This window comes from Synchiropus splendidus, chromosome 9 (genome assembly GCF_027744825.2).
Source record: "Synchiropus splendidus isolate RoL2022-P1 chromosome 9, RoL_Sspl_1.0, whole genome shotgun sequence".
Lineage (NCBI taxonomy): Eukaryota > Metazoa > Chordata > Actinopteri > Syngnathiformes > Callionymidae > Synchiropus > Synchiropus splendidus.
Window position 1 is genome coordinate 19,527,063 of NC_071342.1, and position 19,879 is coordinate 19,546,941.

At 42.1% G+C, this 19,879-nt stretch overlaps 2 protein-coding genes across 4 annotated transcripts; both read left to right on the plus strand.

Moving 5' to 3' along the window:
- The first annotated feature begins 951 nt into the window (after positions 1 to 951).
- Positions 952 to 10,672, plus strand: mocos (molybdenum cofactor sulfurase). Of its 3 annotated transcripts, XM_053876039.1 has the most exons (15): positions 952 to 1,220; positions 1,281 to 1,370; positions 1,443 to 1,509; positions 1,588 to 2,232; positions 2,304 to 2,380; positions 3,008 to 3,207; positions 3,272 to 3,388; positions 3,461 to 3,841; positions 3,897 to 4,059; positions 4,129 to 4,210; positions 4,551 to 4,675; positions 6,810 to 6,906; positions 6,972 to 7,113; positions 7,204 to 7,308; positions 9,359 to 10,672. In XM_053876039.1, exons 1-15 carry the CDS (start codon positions 1,115 to 1,117, stop codon positions 9,476 to 9,478), a joined length of 2,517 nt encoding a protein of 838 aa, XP_053732014.1. In that variant the 5' UTR covers positions 952 to 1,114; the 3' UTR covers positions 9,479 to 10,672. The 3 variants fall into 3 exon arrangements, 1 of the variants encoding a protein (XP_053732014.1); XR_008415858.1 differs by lacking the exons at positions 7,204 to 7,308; positions 9,359 to 10,672 and having other exon boundaries at positions 4,551 to 6,020; positions 6,972 to 7,019; XR_008415859.1 differs by lacking the exons at positions 6,810 to 6,906; positions 6,972 to 7,113; positions 7,204 to 7,308; positions 9,359 to 10,672 and adding an exon at positions 6,089 to 6,797 and having other exon boundaries at positions 4,551 to 6,020.
- A 420-nt stretch (positions 10,673 to 11,092) lies between these two features.
- On the plus strand, positions 11,093 to 19,824 carry LOC128764813 (lysophosphatidylserine lipase ABHD12-like). Its single transcript, XM_053875003.1, has 13 exons — positions 11,093 to 11,286; positions 15,418 to 15,527; positions 15,595 to 15,700; positions 15,792 to 15,911; positions 16,031 to 16,061; positions 16,160 to 16,205; positions 16,381 to 16,510; positions 17,335 to 17,372; positions 17,444 to 17,523; positions 17,588 to 17,670; positions 17,772 to 17,850; positions 17,933 to 18,054; positions 18,140 to 19,824. The coding sequence occupies exons 1-13, from the start codon at positions 11,198 to 11,200 to the stop codon at positions 18,162 to 18,164; spliced, it is 1,059 nt and encodes a 352-aa protein (XP_053730978.1). The 5' UTR covers positions 11,093 to 11,197; the 3' UTR covers positions 18,165 to 19,824.
- Positions 19,825 to 19,879: the final 55 nt, after the last annotated feature.

The window sequence follows — 19,879 nt, forward strand, 5'->3', positions numbered from 1 at the left end:
ATGTTGATGGGTGCTTTGGATAAAGTTAGGAAATCATTAAATTAACCATTTGGAGTTGCATTGTCATCTTCTTAAGATAGTCTTGCATTTTTTTTTGGCAGCGAATGCAATTATTTGCATTAACATGGCAATGATATTAAGTTGTCAACAGAAATCAAATTAAAAAGGAAAATGCAGATTTATTCTAGTATTAAAATGCCACCAAATGGATGATGCAGAGTGTTGCAGGACTCAAATATTAACTATGAATAGATTTTAGTTGAAACTACTCTAAGCATAAATACAGGTTATAAATTCATACTACTAATAATTAAAATAATCAGAGGAAAATATGGACTTCAATCTCAAAAGTAGTTTTAAGTTTTTACAAATGATGTTGATGATTGGCAGCAGGAGTATTTGAACCAGTAGTAGTATGTACATCTTAGAAATTTGCGTGACTGTAAAATAATTCTGTGACATTAGAGATCAGAAATTAAATTTGATTGTCATTGTTTTACAGATATCCACATGCCAGCAAAATATGTGAAGATAAATCAATGCTGATTGGTTAAAGGTTTGCTTTTAAACATTACATTTCCTGTTATTTTTATGTTTCTTTTTATTATTCTTGTGTATTAAATTATTTTAGATCACTCTAATATATTGCACCAAAACATGAAGACAGATATGAGGCATGACAACTCAGTAGAGTGTTTACCTGAATACCTGACAACGTTAGTAAACGTTAGTAAATGTAATAAACAATGTTGTTTAATCGTATTTATTACATATATTTTATTACATTAATTTTAGACAGATATATAGATTGGCATTATTTAAAGCCATTGTCGATTCGAGGACGCTATTTTCAGATTTTAATGAATGAAAAATGAATGTCGAACTTGTTGCCATTTTGTCGGCACTTCCTGTCACGTGTTCTGTACAGACTGAAAACTTTATTGATACAAGTGTTCGGCAACAAAAACGAGAAGAATGACCAGCACGTGCGTCGAGACTGTCAGGCTGCGAACGCGCGCGCGAGTCAGCGGACTTCGACCCCCGTCACGTGACCGCGATAAACATGCGGCTTTAAAAAGTTGTTTCAGCGCAGCGACAGTTGTGTAACACCATCATGGAGACAGTCAACCACTTCCAAACCTTTAAGGAACTCGGCATCGACTATGGTTATGAAGACGACTTAAACGATGTCCTCCGAAGAGAGTTCACGCGAATGAAAGGTAATAACGTTGTAAATAACAGCGCTGTAAATGTAATGTCCGACGTCGCAACTGTTCCAGGAATTACATACTTGGATCATGCAGCGGCGACTCTTTACCCAGAATCTGCAGTGAAGGAGTACTTCTTGGATATTTCAAGGAACGTATACGGTAAGGAAAGTGCCTGTCAAGTGAAGAAGTATGGATTTAAAGTGAAGCAGTGGTGTCATTTATGCTGAATAGGAAACCCTCACAGCCACAACTCCAGCAGCCGACTGACACATGACACCATAGAGAGGGTCAGATATAGGTGAAGTGGGTTCACTCCTCATGGTTTTATTGGTACCTTCCAGTGTTGAATAAGTTAATATGGAACTTTTTCTTCCAGGGTATTGCAGCACTTCAACGCAGACCCTGAGGAATACTCTGTTATTTTCACGTCTGGGTGTACAGCTGCTCTCAAATTAGTTGCTGAAAGCTTCCCTTGGAGGCCGCAATCCGAGAGCGAGTCAGCCAGTCACTTCTGCCACCTCGCTGATAATCACACGTCTGTCGTCGGAATACGGGCTCTGGCGTCTGACCGGGGAGCTGCTATCCTGCCCGTGGCCCTGCAGGATGTGGAGAACACAGCCAAAGACCAAAGTCAAAGTGAGGATGTCGCTTGCCTGACGCCACACCTTTTCTGCTACCCTGCTCAGAGCAACTTCTCGGGACGCAAGTATCCCCTCGACCATGTGAAGGCCATCCAAGCACGACAGCTTTACCCGGCATGTAAACACCCAGGACGCTGGTTTGTGCTGCTGGACGCAGCATCTTATGTCAGCTGCTCCCCTCTCAGCCTCCGAGACTGTCCTGCAGATTTTATTCCTATTTCTTTCTACAAGATGTTTGGTTTCCCCACTGGCCTTGGTGCTCTTTTGCTCAGTAAGGACGCAGCCAGCATACTGAAAAAGACTTATTTTGGAGGTGGTACAGCTGCCGCTTACCTTTCAGGAGAAGATTATTATGTGCAGGCAGCAAACATCTCTGACAGGTGAAGTGTCTTACAAGTCTGCCTGTGCTCTGAAGGCACTGAAATGACTCTGTTGTGTTTGTTCAATCAAGGTTCGAAGATGGAACTGTGTCGTTTTTGGAAATTGTTGCTCTCAATCACAGTTTTGAGGCCCTGTACAGGATCACAGGTAATGTGGGGCTCACACAATATCTTGCGTGTAGAAGGTGACGTGTGTCTTGGATGTCTAGCTGGAGCGTATTGACATTTTTAATCTTAAATTAGCATGCAAAAAAAAAACATAGTTCAAAAATGCTTGTATGACAGCAAAATTATTTGTTGGCAAAAATATTTAATATAATGTACTAATAAGGGAATGTGATACTAAAATTCACAGAATCAAAGTAAAGTCGAGTGTATATATATATATGAATACAAATAATTGCATAAAATAATGCAGTCATATTGATACTTTGACAATGACAAAAAACATTCATTAAATATTTCTAGTTATTTTAAATCATGTTGAAATAGCCCTCCTAAATATCTTTATTCCTAAAATGACATCGACCTTGTGAGAGCCTGTAGCAAAGTCATAATGAGGCCCGAGAGCCTCATGATGTGTATTTTGTTCTAAGTGCAAGTTGATAATGGCTGCTTAAGCATTTGTCTAGCTCAGAGTAATTTCCATGATAGTGTTTGTTCTAATATTTACTCTTAAATAATTCACATATACTACAATCTCCCTTCAATAGACGTGTCATTAAAATCCTATTGAGGGCAAGCAGTCACATCTTTGCTCCTCTTTTCCTTGCAGGGGGAATGGCCAACATCCAGCGGCACACATTCGGCCTGGCGCGCTACACTTACATGCTGCTGTCAAGTCTTTGCCATGGCAACGGTCGACCGGCGGCTCGCATATACACCGAAGGCCAGTTTGAGAGTCCGAGCACACAGGGAGCAGTCCTTAACTTCAACCTCATCGATTCCCATGGAAAAATAGTTGGATATTCTCAGGTGCACACACCGCACTTTCTGCATAATCTTTTTCATGATTCTAACGGGGAGTGAACCCCAACAGGTGGACAGAATGGCTGCTCTGTACAATATCCATGTGCGCACCGGCTGTTTCTGCAACACGGGTGCATGTCAGAGTTACCTCGGGATCAGCAACCAGCAGATGAGGACCAATCTGCAGGTGTGAGCAGGAGACTGAACTCTGAAGTCACAATAGAGAGGACAGCATGTACTGTATGTCTGTGTGTTGCAGGCTGGCCACGTCTGTGGAGACGCCATCGACCTGGTGGATGGTCGTCCGACCGGTTCCGTCCGCGCTTCCTTTGGCTACATGTCAACATTTGAAGACTGTCAAAGGCTGCTGAGCTTCATAGCAGAGTGCTTTGTGGAGAAACCAGTGACAGTGGACCGGGACCGACTGGAGGCACTTAAGGCCACAGCAGCATCTGAGAGTTTCAATGAAAGTCTTCCCATCACAAATTGTGAAAAGAAAATGCTGTGCGTAGGCAAGAAGCAGAAACTCGCAGCAGCATCACTGGAGGGATTTAAGGGGATAAACCCAAGCAGCTGTGAAGAGCCTTACACTCTGACCAACATCTACATATATCCTGTCAAATCTTGTGGAGCGTTTGAGGTAAGAGGGTTTCTTTGCTGTGTCTCTGTCAGTGTACTGCATCGCTCGCCTGCAGGTCTCCAACTGGCCGGTGGGATCTCGAGGTCTGCTGTACGACCGAGGGTGGATGGTGGTGAATGGAAACGATGTGTGTTTAAGTCAGAAGAGAGAGCCGCGTCTGTGTCTCATTCGCCCTGAAGTCCACCTGCCTTCTAACACGCTCCACCTACAGGCGGCAGGTCAGGCTGCTTCTATTGCCAAAATCTTGTGCCAAGTGAGTCACAGATTTCTATTTTGTTGCTCATCAGGGATGGAGGGGATCTCTGTTCCTCTAGAAGGAACCATGGGAGCAAACTATCCCGAGTGTCAGAGTAAAGTTTGTGGGGACAGGTGAGATGATTCAATGTACACACCTGAACAATAGCTGACATATGGCTACAGACAACAGTCGTTGTGACGATGCTGTGGAGACTTTCTTCCCAAGAAAGGACTTCGGTTCTTCCCTCAGGCTGGAATAGAACCTGTGAACTTCTTGCTTCTTCGATATAACACTGCCGATTCCAAACAAAGGCATTCTTCACTGCCCATTGTGAGTTAATGAGTGATATTCAGGTTATAGCACCTCCATTTTCCCCATAGATGTTCACAGAATTTGCCTCCTAAAATGATTTATGCCGTGACCCAGACTGCATTATACCTGAACGGATATCGCTCTCTCACTTACTCTCAGGGTGGAGACGGTGGACTGCGGGGACGAGGCTGCGATGTGGCTCACCAAGTTCCTCGGACAGCCCTGTCGCTTGATAAGACAAAATCCTAATTCCACACGAGACAAGAAGCAAAGGCCCGGCAGAGGTAGTACTGATCATTTGTGAGGCAAGCCTATTGAATACTGATTATTTTAGCTGCGGATGAATAATAGCATTATGTCGGCCAAATTTAATGAAAATGAAATAGAAAGTTTCCTTTTGGCTGGTACTTCCATCTCCAGCATCTGGTCCAACTCTGTCTCTCCTCGCCTTGTGTCCAAACTATCTCTGAGGGGCTTTTCACACTGCCGGTTCTGTCTCCGGTGGCCTCAGTTCGATTCGCCCCCTACTGTGCAGCCTCGCACCTCTGCGCCTTTTTTCTCCTCATCTGGTGGAGCTCTGCGCAAAATAGCTGGTTTGTGACCCACGATGAAGAACATCTAAAGGAAGTCGTCATCAGCTACGCAACTAGCTATTTAACACCATCGGGTTGACCTCCTTATTCCTGTCAATTCTTAGCACTACGAGTCGTCCTCACCTCAGATATGAACTGATGACGGACCTCCGCCACAGCTGTAACAGAATGTGGTGTCACAGCCGAAACAAAACATGGAAGAGTGTTGTCATGTTTATTTTACAAGGAAATAGCGAAAACAAGCTGCGTAATACGGATTGTCTTGATTTATCCACACAGCCGTGACAACACATTGAACACAGTGAGAGAGATTACTGACAGTCGAGAAGATTTTAATCATTGAAGTACAGATCCAGACGTCAGAAATGATCAATGAATAATCTGGTGATCTTCAGTAACTTGTGGAAAATCAAGCTGCGTCTTTCTTCCTCGCAGTCGTCCTCATGCAGACATCTGCACTGCAGGCACATCACGACAGTGAAAGCAGTTACTGTAGCTGTACTGTACCTGCAGCTGCCGTTGCACACCTCAGTATTCTGGGAGTTTGAGAAGTTGTTTTTGAACGATGATATGCGCCCAGACAGCAATCTGGCCCTTTAATGCCCTGCATTTATGGAGTCGCGCTGTTAACTTGTTTTCCAGCATCTAGCGCTATCTAGAGTTGCCTGAGACGAGAAGCTCACCACCCACTGAGAGTTTCCCAAGACTAAGTGCAGCTCTCCAAGCGTGATGTAGTCTGCGGTCAAAACCTGACTCACTTATGTTCACATCTCGGACAACCGAGCCGAAAGAGCTCTGTCTCGAGACAGAACCCACAGTGTGAAACCGCCCTAACTTTGTCTCATAACTTGTTCCTTTCATGTTGTATTTTCTGATCTTGTCCTTTTATCTTCATCCCTGACTGACCCCTGAGTCTCTAAACCATTCACCATGGCAGTGACCACTATTGTCCATCACCTTCCCCGTTGCTATTACCCTGACATCCCTGTTGTCTCCACCATGCCTGCACTCTCTGCCTACCTAGCCACTCACTGAGGTACCAGTCACTCTCTGCCTCTTCACTCTTCCTCACGCCTCCTTCTCATTCATTCCTCTTCTCGCCAGCTCATGCCTGCTCCCACAGATCACCAGCAAACATTGTCATCCACAGGCACTTATCTTTACTGAACCAACTACAGTTCATCTTATTCACATCAAAAGATAAGACTCATTGTTTTATTATCCACCCATTCTCACTGCCAAGGCGTCAAATTATTTTCATTTGAGACAGAGATGTTTAGAGGCGTCGCTCTGAGATGAAAAGGTCCATTTGATGATATGAACTATTTCCTCTGATTTTTGTCTAAATTCTGCTTCCTTTTCCAGTGTTATACAGTTTATTCTTAGCTCTCTCTCTTGCTTTAGTTTGACAGCAGTGGTGTCATTATATATGCTTAAACTGTATACACACACGACCTGAGCAGAGGGATCATGTGCCCTCCCTTTATGTGCACACGCTTCAATCTTTCCAAATTTACATCTACAATCACAGAGTCAACAGTGGACAGCCGCCAACTTCCGTCATGCTGAGTTAAGATATTTACTTTACCAATATGATATCATGACTGACACTTTTTTGGTTCCGACCTCCAGTAATATGCATAAAAGCTGGCACAAGCAGAGCTCAGTAGCAGCTATGTCCCCGAGCTAACTTGGTGCACAGCCGCTGTGAACTCAAACAACATGGCTGTCTGTCACAGGCATGCAGGCGGTTTGAAGCCGAGATAAGTGACGCTGCCTAGAACTGACACCATCATTTGGGTAACATGACGTCTTGTTCTCGTAGCTGCCACCTCCACTTCTCTCTCTCTGGTGAATGAAGCTCAGTATCTGATGATCAACCGAGCCAGCGTGGAGCACATTCGAGATCTAATGAGGAGCAGGTTTGAACACAACATGCGGCCCGGCGTTTGGCTGCTACCTACTATTTCCGCCATTGCACTTTCAGAATGGACGGCTCCGAGGGCGATCAGCTCCCCGACACAGAGAATGTCATTAGCCGCTTTCGAGCTAATTTGGTCATCGCTGGTGTAGAACCATTTGAGGAGGATAATTGGTCACAGTTATTCGTGGGCAACACACGTTTCACGGTGAGCCTCCGGTTAAATGGCGGTGCCTGCAATTGTGGCTGATGCAGATCTTACTGGAATAACTGTGTTGCCTTTGCCGTTAATACAAAGGTTGGAGGCCCTTGTGGACGCTGCCAGATGGTTGGCGTGGATCAGGACACTGGGAGCAAAACAAGAGAGCCACTGATGTCCCTCTCCTCCTTCCGTTCTGGGAAGGTCAGTGAAAACATATTGATTCCACAGCTGCGGGATGTGTGTCAAGCATTCCTGATGTTGTCTGAATCTATCACAGCCCTTGTTCAATTCCTGCAACAGACCAAATGTGCTTTTAATAATGTAATGTATCATAAACACAGAGGCATCAATCTTTCACCTCTCGATGGATTTTCAAGAGACTCATTTATTCATCTTCATATTAATCTCTCGGTAGATGACACCTTGACCTTAGATTCAGATTAATTGGTAAGTCCCAAGGTGTCTCTGCACATGGAGACCTGTGAGCTAACGCAGGACGCTGTGTCTGGTTCTTTTACGAAATTAAATTTACATAAATTTATATTTTATCCTCTGCTATTATGTTGTAAGGTCATAGGGGCAGCAGTCTAAGCAAAAAAGCCCGGATCTCAGCATGATGAGATCATCAAACTCCTTTGATAATAATGATAATAATAACAACAACGACAACAATAATAATAATAATAAAATAACAACAATAATAAGAACAATAATAGTAATAACAGCTAGCTAAACTGCAGCCACTGCGTGACATGCGCAGGTCATGAGCTTCCACAACACTGTCAATAGAGAACATTTGTCTATCATGACCCCCCGCTAACCACCCAGACCAACACCTCTGGTGAACCTGCAGTGATAGTGACAGGACACTCAAGTACACTCATTCACCAAGCTACTCTGGCTTTATTGGCTAGGACTTGGTGGGAAGAAACTGTCTGCAGGATTTATTCGCGGAGTGTTTGATTTAAACACGTGAAAACAAAGGAACCGAAGAGTCGTTTATGAATAATAAAGTCCAACATGGGTTCTGGCGACCTTTGCATTCAAAGAGGTCTGTGCCTCTGACAGCTCTCATTCAGGTTCACCACAACATGCTGGGAGCTATGTTTCCGTCTGTCAACTCACACATCTTCCAAGTAGTATGAATCTGAATGCGGTCCTTCATAAATGTTGCAACAGAAAAGTGTAAAAAAAAAAAAAAAAAGATGGGGACGCCTGCTGCAAGGGTCACTAAGGTGTGAGCACAAGTTCCATTCGCCACCAAGACTCCAACAATCTTTCTAGCTGCGGAGAATAGTTAAAGAAATATTTGAGTTTATAGATGTGGCTTTGTGACTCATAATAGTTCAGTAAAGTAGATTTTCATGTGTAAAATTATTTTTTTTTAATTGAAAGCATTTTTTAACACTGGAGGTGTCTGTATGGTTTCCTCAGTGTTCAATAAAAACTGCTTCCAAGAACGATCATGCTTTTATGTGTTATCGTTCTGAATCGTTGATGTTAAACCAGCATGGGGGTTTGTTGAGACTGTCATAACACGAGTTAACACAGGAGTTTTAATCTAGGAAGCCATGTTTTCAGACACTTTTTGAGAATCACCTAGTGTTTCTATCTTCAACCATAACACTCTATGTTACACTGTTGTCGGATCAGCAGTGGAGGTCACTATCGGCTTCCTTTGCTGCCTCCCGCAGTCTGGGTGCCAGCCTCCTGCGCCCTTGCTGTCCCTCAACTGCCTGCTCCCACTCTTGTTTTTGAAATCGAATGGCTTCATTCCCTCCCTCTGAAACATTACTTGGGCTTGTTAGTGCCGTGATGTTTCTTGGTTGTTACTAAGCACCACAGCCTCCATCAGGTCCCAAGGTGTGAAAATCAATCTCTGCATTACACTTCGACCAACCTGCCTCACTACTGCATGGATGGTACAGACTAAATGTATTTGTCATGAGCAGAAATTGATCGTCGACAAATAGCTGTGGTTGCTAGTTAGAGCAATTTGGATCGGAAGATTAGATTAGTTTCAGTTTGGCTGGGATGAGACGCTGAAGAATTCTCTGTGGGAGGAAACTTCAGTCTGTTGTACTGCTGCTGTCAGTAGGCAGACTTTTCTCATGAACATCACATGTGTCAGTTAGTTTTGGGGATTTTTTTCTACATGATTGTTGTTTCCATGTCTGCATTGAGAAGAGGTTTTTCATGTACATCATTCTAACCGTCTTCCTTCACTGAATTTTTTTTTCTTCTCCACTAGGTGACTTTTGGCGTTTACTTGACCCACCATCTACCCGAGGGCTCCACCTCGGCCGGACTCCTGTCTGTTGGGTCCCTTGTACATGCTGATGGTCACGCCCCCGCAGGACAGCACCCATGATGTTGCCTTCTGTTATCACTCACTGGACACATTAGCGGATGTTATTTCACAGGGTCATTCTGGGTCAGCAGCAATAAAAAACCGAACCAATTGTGTACACAGTTGTCGATCAAACAACATTAAAAGATTTATAGACGCGCTTCCATCTTTCTTCACAGCTCCACTGCAGAATTCTTTGTCGAGTTCTCTCACTGCGACGGGTCTTTGTAACAAAAAGCATTAACACATTACCTTTTTACTGCAAAGGGCTCATTATATGGAACTTGAATGTGCGGCTGCTGTTGCATAGAAAACATGACACTCTGACGCACTAATCACTGCTGTTTATTATCCTGCCAAAACTTCCTTTCTGTCGGGGAGTCCTGTGGAGATTTACAGCACTTTTTATTCAGAACACAGCCTCTAAAGTGCTGCCAAAATTCTCTTCCTCGGAGAGAGAAGAAAGCAAGAAATTGTGTTATGTATGAGCTGGTTATTAAGATGCTGCAGTGGACCACTTAATTAATGCCAAAGGGTTAATAGTTTGCTGAATAATGAAGGATGTTATAGACACGTGCCGACTAAAAGGACGAGACAATGATGTGCATCGAATAATTTTACAAATTCTAATGAAATTACTCTTCTTTTTCTTTTCGAAACGTTTTTAGATTTGTCTTTTATCTGTTTATGCAAATGATGGTTTAAAGCTCATCATCATTTTCTGCTATTTTTTTTTATTTATTTTGTGCGTATGTATTTTGTAACTTTTTTTGTTTTTATGCCAGTGAATGCTATTATTTAAAACTTTATTATATATGGGGGTGTGCTGCGTTTTTAAACACCTTTGTGACTTCTTTTGTGTTTGTGTGCTGAATTTAAATCAGTTCTGTTAAATATTAATAGTTTGAGGGTATTGGTCTGTTGTCGCGGCATTCACCTGGGAGCCGATGAATTATGGCCTGTGCGACGAAAGGGAGAGGGATGCAGTTGCTTTTTACCTGAAAACCAGATCATTATTGTAATGATTACATTTTATGTACCACAACGCTTGGTTCAGATTACACCAGGGGGCATCATGAAATACTTGTACACAGGTAATCTTGCCCACTCTGTGTTCTTCAGAGACTGGAAAATGTATTAAGGGTCACGTTACAAGTCTTTTTATTGTATATTTTAATTTATTTATGTCCATGTTTTTTCCAATTTACACTTATAATAAATAATTAAAATAGTTGGGAATACATTTGTTAATAATCCTTCTTATGAATATATATGTTTAATGTTTTTTTTAGTCACACTACTCAGCTCCATTTTATTGTTTTTACTTTCATCATGTACCTTATTAACGTTTTCCAGCCTCAAATTATGGAATGCCAGGAGTGAGAGGAGACAGTAACAGGAAGCAAAGTGGAACTATATTTCAAAAATAATTTGAAAATGGTTGTTCTATTTATTTCCAAACATTTAATGAGTGAGAAGTGAACATCAACAATTTCTCACTTTCGAGAGAATTATTGTTTTTTTTTTCATGATCCTTTTCCCGTTCTTTATTTAAGGTGGCGTAATTCGAAGCGTTGCCTGACCTGTTTACCAGGATGTCAAAAAATCTCGCCACCTTAAGAAACTACTACTTCCGTTAGTAACATTATGCACTTCGACCGAAGTTCTGACTGTATTTTATATAACAGTTTAATGATAAAGCATTTGTGTGACTCTATGGTGAAGCATTGCTAGTGCGAGATGAAGAAAAGGGTCGTGAAGAAGGAGTCTTCCTCCTCTAGCGGCAGCGACGCTCCGAAGAAAGGCTTCCAAAAGAAGCAGCAGAAACGGTGAGTCTGCTAACTACGTCATAATAACAAGATGCTAAAGTTGATTCTTTTTAACTAATATAGCAAGTAAATGCGCATTATTTTTGTAAAGGTGGAACTCGAAGTAAGTGTTTTGAATTGTGTGAAACTTGTTAATGTGCAATATTGTTAACTTTACATGCAAAAAAATAATATTAACATGAAGGTAAATAGACAATTGCACTAGCTACTGTCTAGCTGTTGTGTGTTATATAAGGAACTAGTGCAAGAGTTCACTTATTCCTATCCATCACTGCTTTGTACAGTGAGAGAAGGGAGGCAGCGTGGACAGCTTGCCTCACACATGATCTCAGTTTGAGTGACTTTGTCTCTGTATTTCTGAGCTGAAATTTCAGTGTGTGCATGAAGTGTATTCGACCTGTCACGGCTGGAGCACTAACCACCACTTCACCGTGGTGCCAATAAGATCATCAACATTGTGGAAACACAAAAATAACAGCAGGATAAATTCACTGTATCTGGTGTCTGAACTGTAATAGTAAAGAGGATTCAGGTACAATTTTAATCCCAAAAAATTCAGTGCAGATTAGGGAGGGCTGCTGCGAATGCCCACTGGCGTTGAGAAACGACCATGGATGGGATGGCTGCCCTTTGTGTGGCACACATCAACATCCGTTTGCACGACACTCACAGTTCAGAGCCCAAAAGCATTTTAATGCACGTTTTGAGTCTTGTCACGTTGGAGCTGTACGAGTGAAGTATTCTTATGTGAAAATAAAGTACATCATTCTCACTCCTTGGTTCCCACTTTGCATAATGGTGAGAAACAACCATCAGCCGCAGAATAAAAGAAACCCAAGAATACGTTTTAAGTAAAACTGTGCTGCATAATAACATCCTTGAGCCATGAGAGCATTTCAGTTGAAGATCTGAAAGGTGATGTTAAAGTGCTAACTCTGGTCAGGAGAGGAGGCAGAGTGATGCTTGTTGAAATAATCACCTCCTCTATGTTTCCCCAGAGCGGTGTACAGAAATTAGTCTTTTACTAAAAGGGCTCTTCTGGCTGATTAGAGCGGTAAAAGAGGACCTGGGATGTTTTGTCCATTAGATCGCAATTGTCTGACTAGAATCTTCCATTATGCTGTTGCCTCTGGGGAATCAAGGGCGGAGTATTAACAGTCTTTCTGATAGATCATTCCGTTCGCCTCACACATGTTCGTGTTTCCTGGCTTCTACAGACATTCAGGGCAGGCAACCACTGGCTAGTGTGGGTGTCTGCGGATTCCTTTTTGCAGGTTCTGCTTCAGCTTTGCTCAGGGTCTTCCATCCAAGTGACTGTCTAAAATATAGACTCATTATCAGCCTCATGAGCTGAAGGTTAAAGGATTGAGCTTGAAGATAATGCTTCTAGATTTCTGTCATTAACCTTAACACTCTTTTGATTATAGTTGGCTAGGAAATGTCTTTCTGATTTATCAAGGTGTATGATATAATAATGTGTAACTGGTGTTCGCATTGTGACAAAACAATTGGCACTGTAACAGGGAACCTGTGCTACTTTATCCATGTGTAGTTGCTGCATCTCTTTGACCTCAAAGTCTCGGACTCTGCACCGTGCCTTTATTCTCAAATCATTAACCCTGGCACTCACTTACATATGAACATTACCCTGCAAGTACCAAGCACCTGGTGTTCCAAGTACATCGAGAAAATGAGTAAAAGAAAATAAGTTAACACCAGAGTAAAAATGTATTTTTTTTCTTGCACTGTGTCTCATTCGTTTTCAGGAGGGACGCCATATGAATGAACGAAACATATGATTTGATGTAATTGCATATTGATATCTTGAACATGCTGCGTTCTTGTCTGACCACGTGTGCAGATGGAATGGTCAACGTTTGAGTCGCTGTGAAGATGCATGAATCAATAGTGATTACTGGTGGACACAGATGGTGCTGCTTGTCACTGTGTGGCTCCATCTTTTATTTCTTGAAGTCACCAGAAACCGAAAATAACTCTGTAAGGATATAACCCGGAGTGTTGTAACATTGGGTTCAATAAATAAATAAGTAAATAAATAAATAAAGTAATGATTTAAGTGAACATAAACAAAAGATTGTTCCTCAGTTGGGGGTTGAGGCGGTGGTTGTGAACCAGAGTGTCCCCAACCAAGTGACCATCACCACCCAGGTTTGTGCCAGTGGGATGGAGTCGACAGTCTCTTCTGACCCGGGAACAACAGATGCGTATTCATCTACTCGACACTGGCATGGTCAGCACCCGAGTCAGACAAGTTATGAAAACGGGGTCCAAGAGTGGAACCCTTTTGGTGCCGGCTCTTGGTTGCTCTCTCACACAGTCCGTGCCACAAGTTCACAGCAGCAGTCACTCATGCAGTGAGTCAGGACTGCAGAGATTATTGCTTGTGGGAAATATTTAGATTATAAATAAAAGTACAACAATCACTCCAGCGCAATCAAGCCACTCTGGTTGATAAATTAGGCCCCTCTGTGCGTCAGTCACACAGCTGCACTGAACTCTGAAGAGACTAGACAGTGAGCAAAAGTAAAGCGGACACATTTAAGGGGGTGATTTCCTCCCTCCAGGACCTAATGAAAATGATCAAACATGCCAGAAACAGTTATTTTCTAGTGCAGTGGTGGCCAACCAGTCAGAGGCTAAGAGCCACATTGTTTTACTGTGTTGCTGAAACGAGCCACATCCTACAAATATGTAAGGCTGTAAGGCTCACCTGAACCGCTGGTCACGTGACTTAGCGCAGTATAGCAGTAAAAGCTCATCCCTGTGTGTCACAAGGTTGCTAGTTCGCGTTCGGCGTATGTCTCTTGTGCATGTATTTTAAAAGTTCATACATTTTACCGTGATCCTCCTGGAAATATCAAGCAGCGTAGATAGAAAAGTGTGCGGCATTTATTTTACTTATATATATATATTTTACGTGGCTCATGCCACCAATAAGGTCTGTGTGTATGAGCGACGCTGCAGACTGGAGCGTCTCATCATCATGTACTGAATTAAACGGACTTCACCACCATCAACAATGAATAATAGGTGAAACACATGCCATAAGTTTAGTTTAGGGAATGACAAAGTGAAACATGGAACTAAGTTATGTAAATCGTGTTGATCTTGGAAGTCTTAAGACCGCGACTCACATTGCCGTTGAGCTCGCTCCAAGCTGGGGGCGGCGAGGTTTATTGTTTATGTTTCAAAGTTAAATGCAAGTCTTCAAAAAATATTATGACGCCAGAATAGCTCTTACTTTTTCGTCTTATTTCCTGCATATACGATCATCTCAATAGCAACTCAACAAAATCACATCCAGTTTGGTGGCTCATTTGGTGAAGAGCCACATGAAACTGGGGAAAGAGCCACATGTGGCTCGGAAACCATGGGTTGGCCAGGTCTTTTCTGGTGGTTTGGTTGTAAAGTGCAATTATTATGTCGGTCGTGGAAATGTTTGAGCATTGAAAAAAAGTTTACTTCAGAAACAATGGTGGAAGAGTTCAGAACACTGAAGCGATGTTGACTGGTCGTTGATGCTAATCATGTTGGAAAGATTTAATGACAAGTGATAACTTCAGATGGTCTTGCTGGACTGTATACATGCAGAAGTGCTCGCCCTCCCTCTCTTCCATGCGACCAGAGCGCTGTGTGAATACTGTGAATGTTTAAGTTCGCTGTGATTATATATACTTTTATCCTCACGTTACACGGTGTCACTTGATTTATTCCACCACAGGTGCTGCCTTTTCATCTTCTAAACATCTCCAATAAGCAAATGTGCGCAACGCAGGTGTCTGAAGCTGTGAACTTGTGATGATGACTGTGTGTGTGAGACGTGCTAGTGATTGCATCACACCATTGTCTTTGTTTCTCTGCATTCCAAGTGACTGACAACACAATGAAAGTTCTGGTCCTGTCAGCATCAAGCCACTCTGACCGATCTGATTTGTTAGACTAAAACCCTCCTCTCATAGTCTCTGTTCTCTCCATGGCAACCCCTGCTTCCCACCCTTGGTAGCTGAGGTGGGCTCCAGCTCCCTGCAATCCAGTAACAACAAAGAAATTTGAATGCATTTCAAATGTTTTCATTTTTCAGCTTAAACCCACTGAAATCTTTCTCTTCAGGTGGTGGCCTGGTCGAAGTGTTTATTTTCTTATAGCTGTCCTCCTCCTGGTGCCTCTTGTGGTCATGAAAGCCCCAGAATTAATCCAGCACTTTGCCAATAAACTCAGAAGTAAGTAAACTGTGGACCTATAGATCTTAATATAGTTCTCTGCTTTAACTCCCTCACTTGTTTGCAGTCAGGGTGCCGTTCTGCATCGACCTCAGCCGACCTGCGGAGCTCTCCTTAAATCACACGGCCAACTTCTACCTGACACCAGAAGATGGAATCTCCCTCGGCGTATGGTGAGATTTTAAATTACGGGGTTAAGAAAAGGTTAAAGATAGGACTTAGCTGTACTTGTCTCAGCAACCGTGCTGTTTTTAAATGCTTCAGGCAAACTGTCCCTGAAAGTCTGGCGAAGGAGGCTCAAGGGAAAGACCTGACTTGGTACCAGAACTCATTAAGCAACGGCAATCCAGTTTTCATATATCTTCATGGAAACACAGGATCAAGGTGAGATAAATAATGCAGTAGCGTTGTACTTGGCTTGCGAGGAAACAGAGTTCCACACGCAAGAGTTGTGCGTAGAGCGATTAATTGTCATTTGTGTGATCTGTGATTCATCGCCGCAGGGCCGCCGCTCATCGAGTCGGAGTAGCAAAAGTGAGTGATCGCCCACGCAAACGTCTCCATCATGTGAAGGATTAGCAAACTAACAAAGCCCGAGTGCGGCACTGACAGGATGCGTTGTGTGTTAACAGCTATTAAGTGAACATGGCTATCACGTCCTGGTGCCTGACTACAGAGGTGGGTTCATTCTTCCAAAGTGTGTTTAAATGATCACCGTTGATTGACTGCTCATTCTTCAAACCTGAAATCCAGTATTAGCTGAAACTTCTCCTCTGCGTGACTGCCACCATGTGGCCGTCATGCTGCTGAGTGTAATTTAGCGAGCCGTGGCTGATGTGAGGAACTGTGACAGGATTTGGGGATTCCACGGGAGAGCCCACTGAATCTGGCCTGACCACTGATGCCCTCTACTTGTACAACTGGGTCAAAGCCCGCTGTGGGAGCAGCCGGGTCTACGTATGGGGTCACTCACTTGGCACTGGGTCAGTACACACGCCACTGCGGTCGTTGTTGTTAAAAACGTAGTGCAGATGAGTCTTTTTTAAAGGCTATGTCAGTGTTACTAGAATTAAATCCCTGTATTCCATTTGACTCGCTGCATAAATAGAAACAAGTGTTTATTAGCCTGCAGCAGCCAAGTGAAAAAGTATTTGTTTATGTGCTCCGTAAAGTGCTTCAAGCTTATCTCTTATGACAATGCAGAAATGACAAACAACACCTTTGATTTGATCTTAGATTAAATATACAGATGCAGTGTTCACCAAAAAGAGCCTTAAAATATGACGATAAGAAAGTTTATGCAGTGCCTGTCAAATGGAATATAGTTTTAAAAGATAGGAATTAGAGATAGTTGTTCATTTATCTGGGCTGCATTTAGTAAGCCACATTTCAGAAAACAGATGAGTGGTCTGGATATATATATATATATATATATATATATATATATCTTTCTTGCTTCTCATTTGCCTTTCAGAATTTAAATTGACCTCACCAGTATAAAATGCAAAAAGTGTAACTGAGCTAGCTGAAAAAAATTTGGTATCCAAATCTTGAAACTTGTTTGCGGTAGCAATCCTTATTTACATCAGGATTGGAGGCACTTAGATTGCACCCGATGGCATCCAGTCCTGAATCCGTCAAGTGATGCTCACTGTTCTATACACCACAGGAAAGTGATTTATTTTTTTGGACAATATTTTGTCTCAAGAGTTCCATTATTTGATATTCAGATGAAATATTTGTTATTTCAATTCCTGTCTGATATGTTAGTGAATTAATGTGATTTTCCTTCATTTCTTCACTGCAGCGTTTCCACAAATGCTGCTGTCAAACTTCTAGAACAAGGTAGGAAGGAGTTTGAAGGAAAATGTTTTTGTTTCGTTTTCTCCTTGAACGATGATTCCTCCTCCTGACAGGTGTTACTTTTGACGGTTTGATCCTGGAATCTGCATTCTGCACTGTCAGACAGGTGCTGAGGGAACATGTCTTCTCTTGGGTAACATCAACTTCAAATCTGATTCATTGTAGCGCCTCACTGACATCAACTCATGCTTTTTTAGTTCTACTGGAAAATACCAGGCCATGGGATCCTCTTTCCAGAACCGTGGGCAAACAACAAGCTGGTCTTTCCAACAGAAGAAAAGTGTGTTTTCTTACTCGCACTCTTACATACTTCATTCGTCGTTGATTTATTTGATGAACTCTCCACAAGAGTGGTCAGTAAAACACTGTGTTCTGCTGCAGTCTGAAGAAAATGAAAAATCCAATTCTCTTCCTTCACTCTGAGGACGACAACGTGGTTCCTATTTGGATTGTAAAGGAGGTATATAACCAGTGTTGGTTTATACGGAAGGCTCAACTCAAGGGTGCATCTGGCGTGAGCATTTCTGTTTGCTCTCTGACAGCTGTATGAAGTGGCGGTGAGTTCCCAGAATGCAGAGCGAGTGAAAATGGTGGCCTTTGAGGGGTCTCTGGGGTACCTGCACAATGGCATCTACAGAGATTCCAGACTGCCTCAAATCATAAAGTAGGAACCGTCGCACATCACTATTTATGTGGCTCCCGCTCGACCATGTACTGATGTGGTGACGCTGCTTCTTTTATCTTCACAGGGACTTTGTGTCGTCGTCTTTGTAAAGAAGCGGAATCAGACCGTAAATTGCTTTGCTTTATTTTGCACGCTTAACAGATCCCTGCCAATCAAGGTGTAACTGAGGGTGTTGAATCGATGCAATTGCTTTGCTTTGAAACAGAAGTCGAAAGGCACTGAGATGACACCTGCCTCCGCCACATCTCACACAGTTGAATGAATAAAACAACTGTCATGACTAATGAGTTGCAGCGCATCGGCATGCATGCAATATAAATGTTGTCTGCTGGACATGGGGTCCAAAGCACGGTGCTGTAATTACTCAGCGACCTCTAGAGAGACCTTCGAGTTTATTTGTAATGTATGTTTTAATTGAACATTGAACATGTTTTAATTGCTTCTGCTTCACCAGCACCTAATATTTATATATGAATTCTCTGTGGTTGAAGGCATCAGGTGGATTTGATTGTCAACCTCTTAGTTCTAGAATATAACAATTTTATTACAAAAGTTTCTCATTGAAAACTTGAAACACTTGACTTGCCTTTGTCATGCCGAACAGGATGGTACGTGTGGGTGACAAAAAGTATGGCAGAATATCGCTAACTTGAGTAAGGTACGATTATTCAGTGCAGAAATGGATGAATACTATTTGACTGCATCACTAATGTCTTGAACAAAGCACGGATGGTAGCTGGGTATATCACATCAGTGAGGAAGCCAACCAAGGACCCAGGACAATCACAATAAAATAAAATGAAACAACTTTCTTTCCAGATTTCTGGGTGAAAATTCTGTTCTGAGCCCAATATGAGAACAACCTCTTAAAGTAAAATTAAACTACTTAACTCAAATGTCTGTTTGTTCTCCATAACTTTGCCAAGATTGAGCTTAAGAAAAAGAAATTCTACAGCTTCTAAAAATCACTTTATAAGACACGTTTTTAAAAATAAAAAGGTAGCTCTATTTAAGTGTGATTGAAAGGCCTTGATTCCATAAAATTATTTAAAGTTTGTAGCCTAGACTGGATCTGATTAAAGCAAAGATGTGATCTGTAAAATATCCAAAACGTTTGAATAAGGATGAAGTTGTTTGGATGTTAATGCAGAAAAAATAGTAGACATATTAGTTGTTCAATTATTAAGATGACTGAAGAGGGTAGTGAATGCATTAAACATCATGACCTTTGGTACAAAATATTGTGGCACATACATGGAGCGAGAAGAAGTGTCTATATGTGGACTTTGGTTCATGTCCGTTTAGTAAATGACTTTGTTCGGCCTTTGTATTTCCGGGTAATAAAGTGAACAACAAGAAATGGTTGTGCGAGTGTAAAGCTTCCTTTACTGTTGAAAGGAACAATCACTAAATATTTAGTTTGGTGTGACCATGTCCTGCAGACAGCGCTGTATCACATTCTACCTTGACTTTATGATGGCCTTCCTCCTGCAGCTGTCTGCTCCAGAATCTGTCCCATGACTGTTAATGAATTCAGTCATCCTTCCTGTGAAATAAAACACATAAGCAACACTTTTAAGTGGACGTTTTTGTGGTTAAACTTATCAAGATGAATTTTTATCTGAGAAATTTCCTGTGTGCTGGAGACATTTTCTGTTGCTGTGTTTCATAAAGCCCAGATGGGTGTGAGCACTGTTGCAGTCAAACATTTCATTCACTTGTTTCTTTTGAAATGAATGATCGAATGTAACATGCAATTTAATAATGTAATAAAATGATCTGTGACTCCTCAAAGCTTGTGACC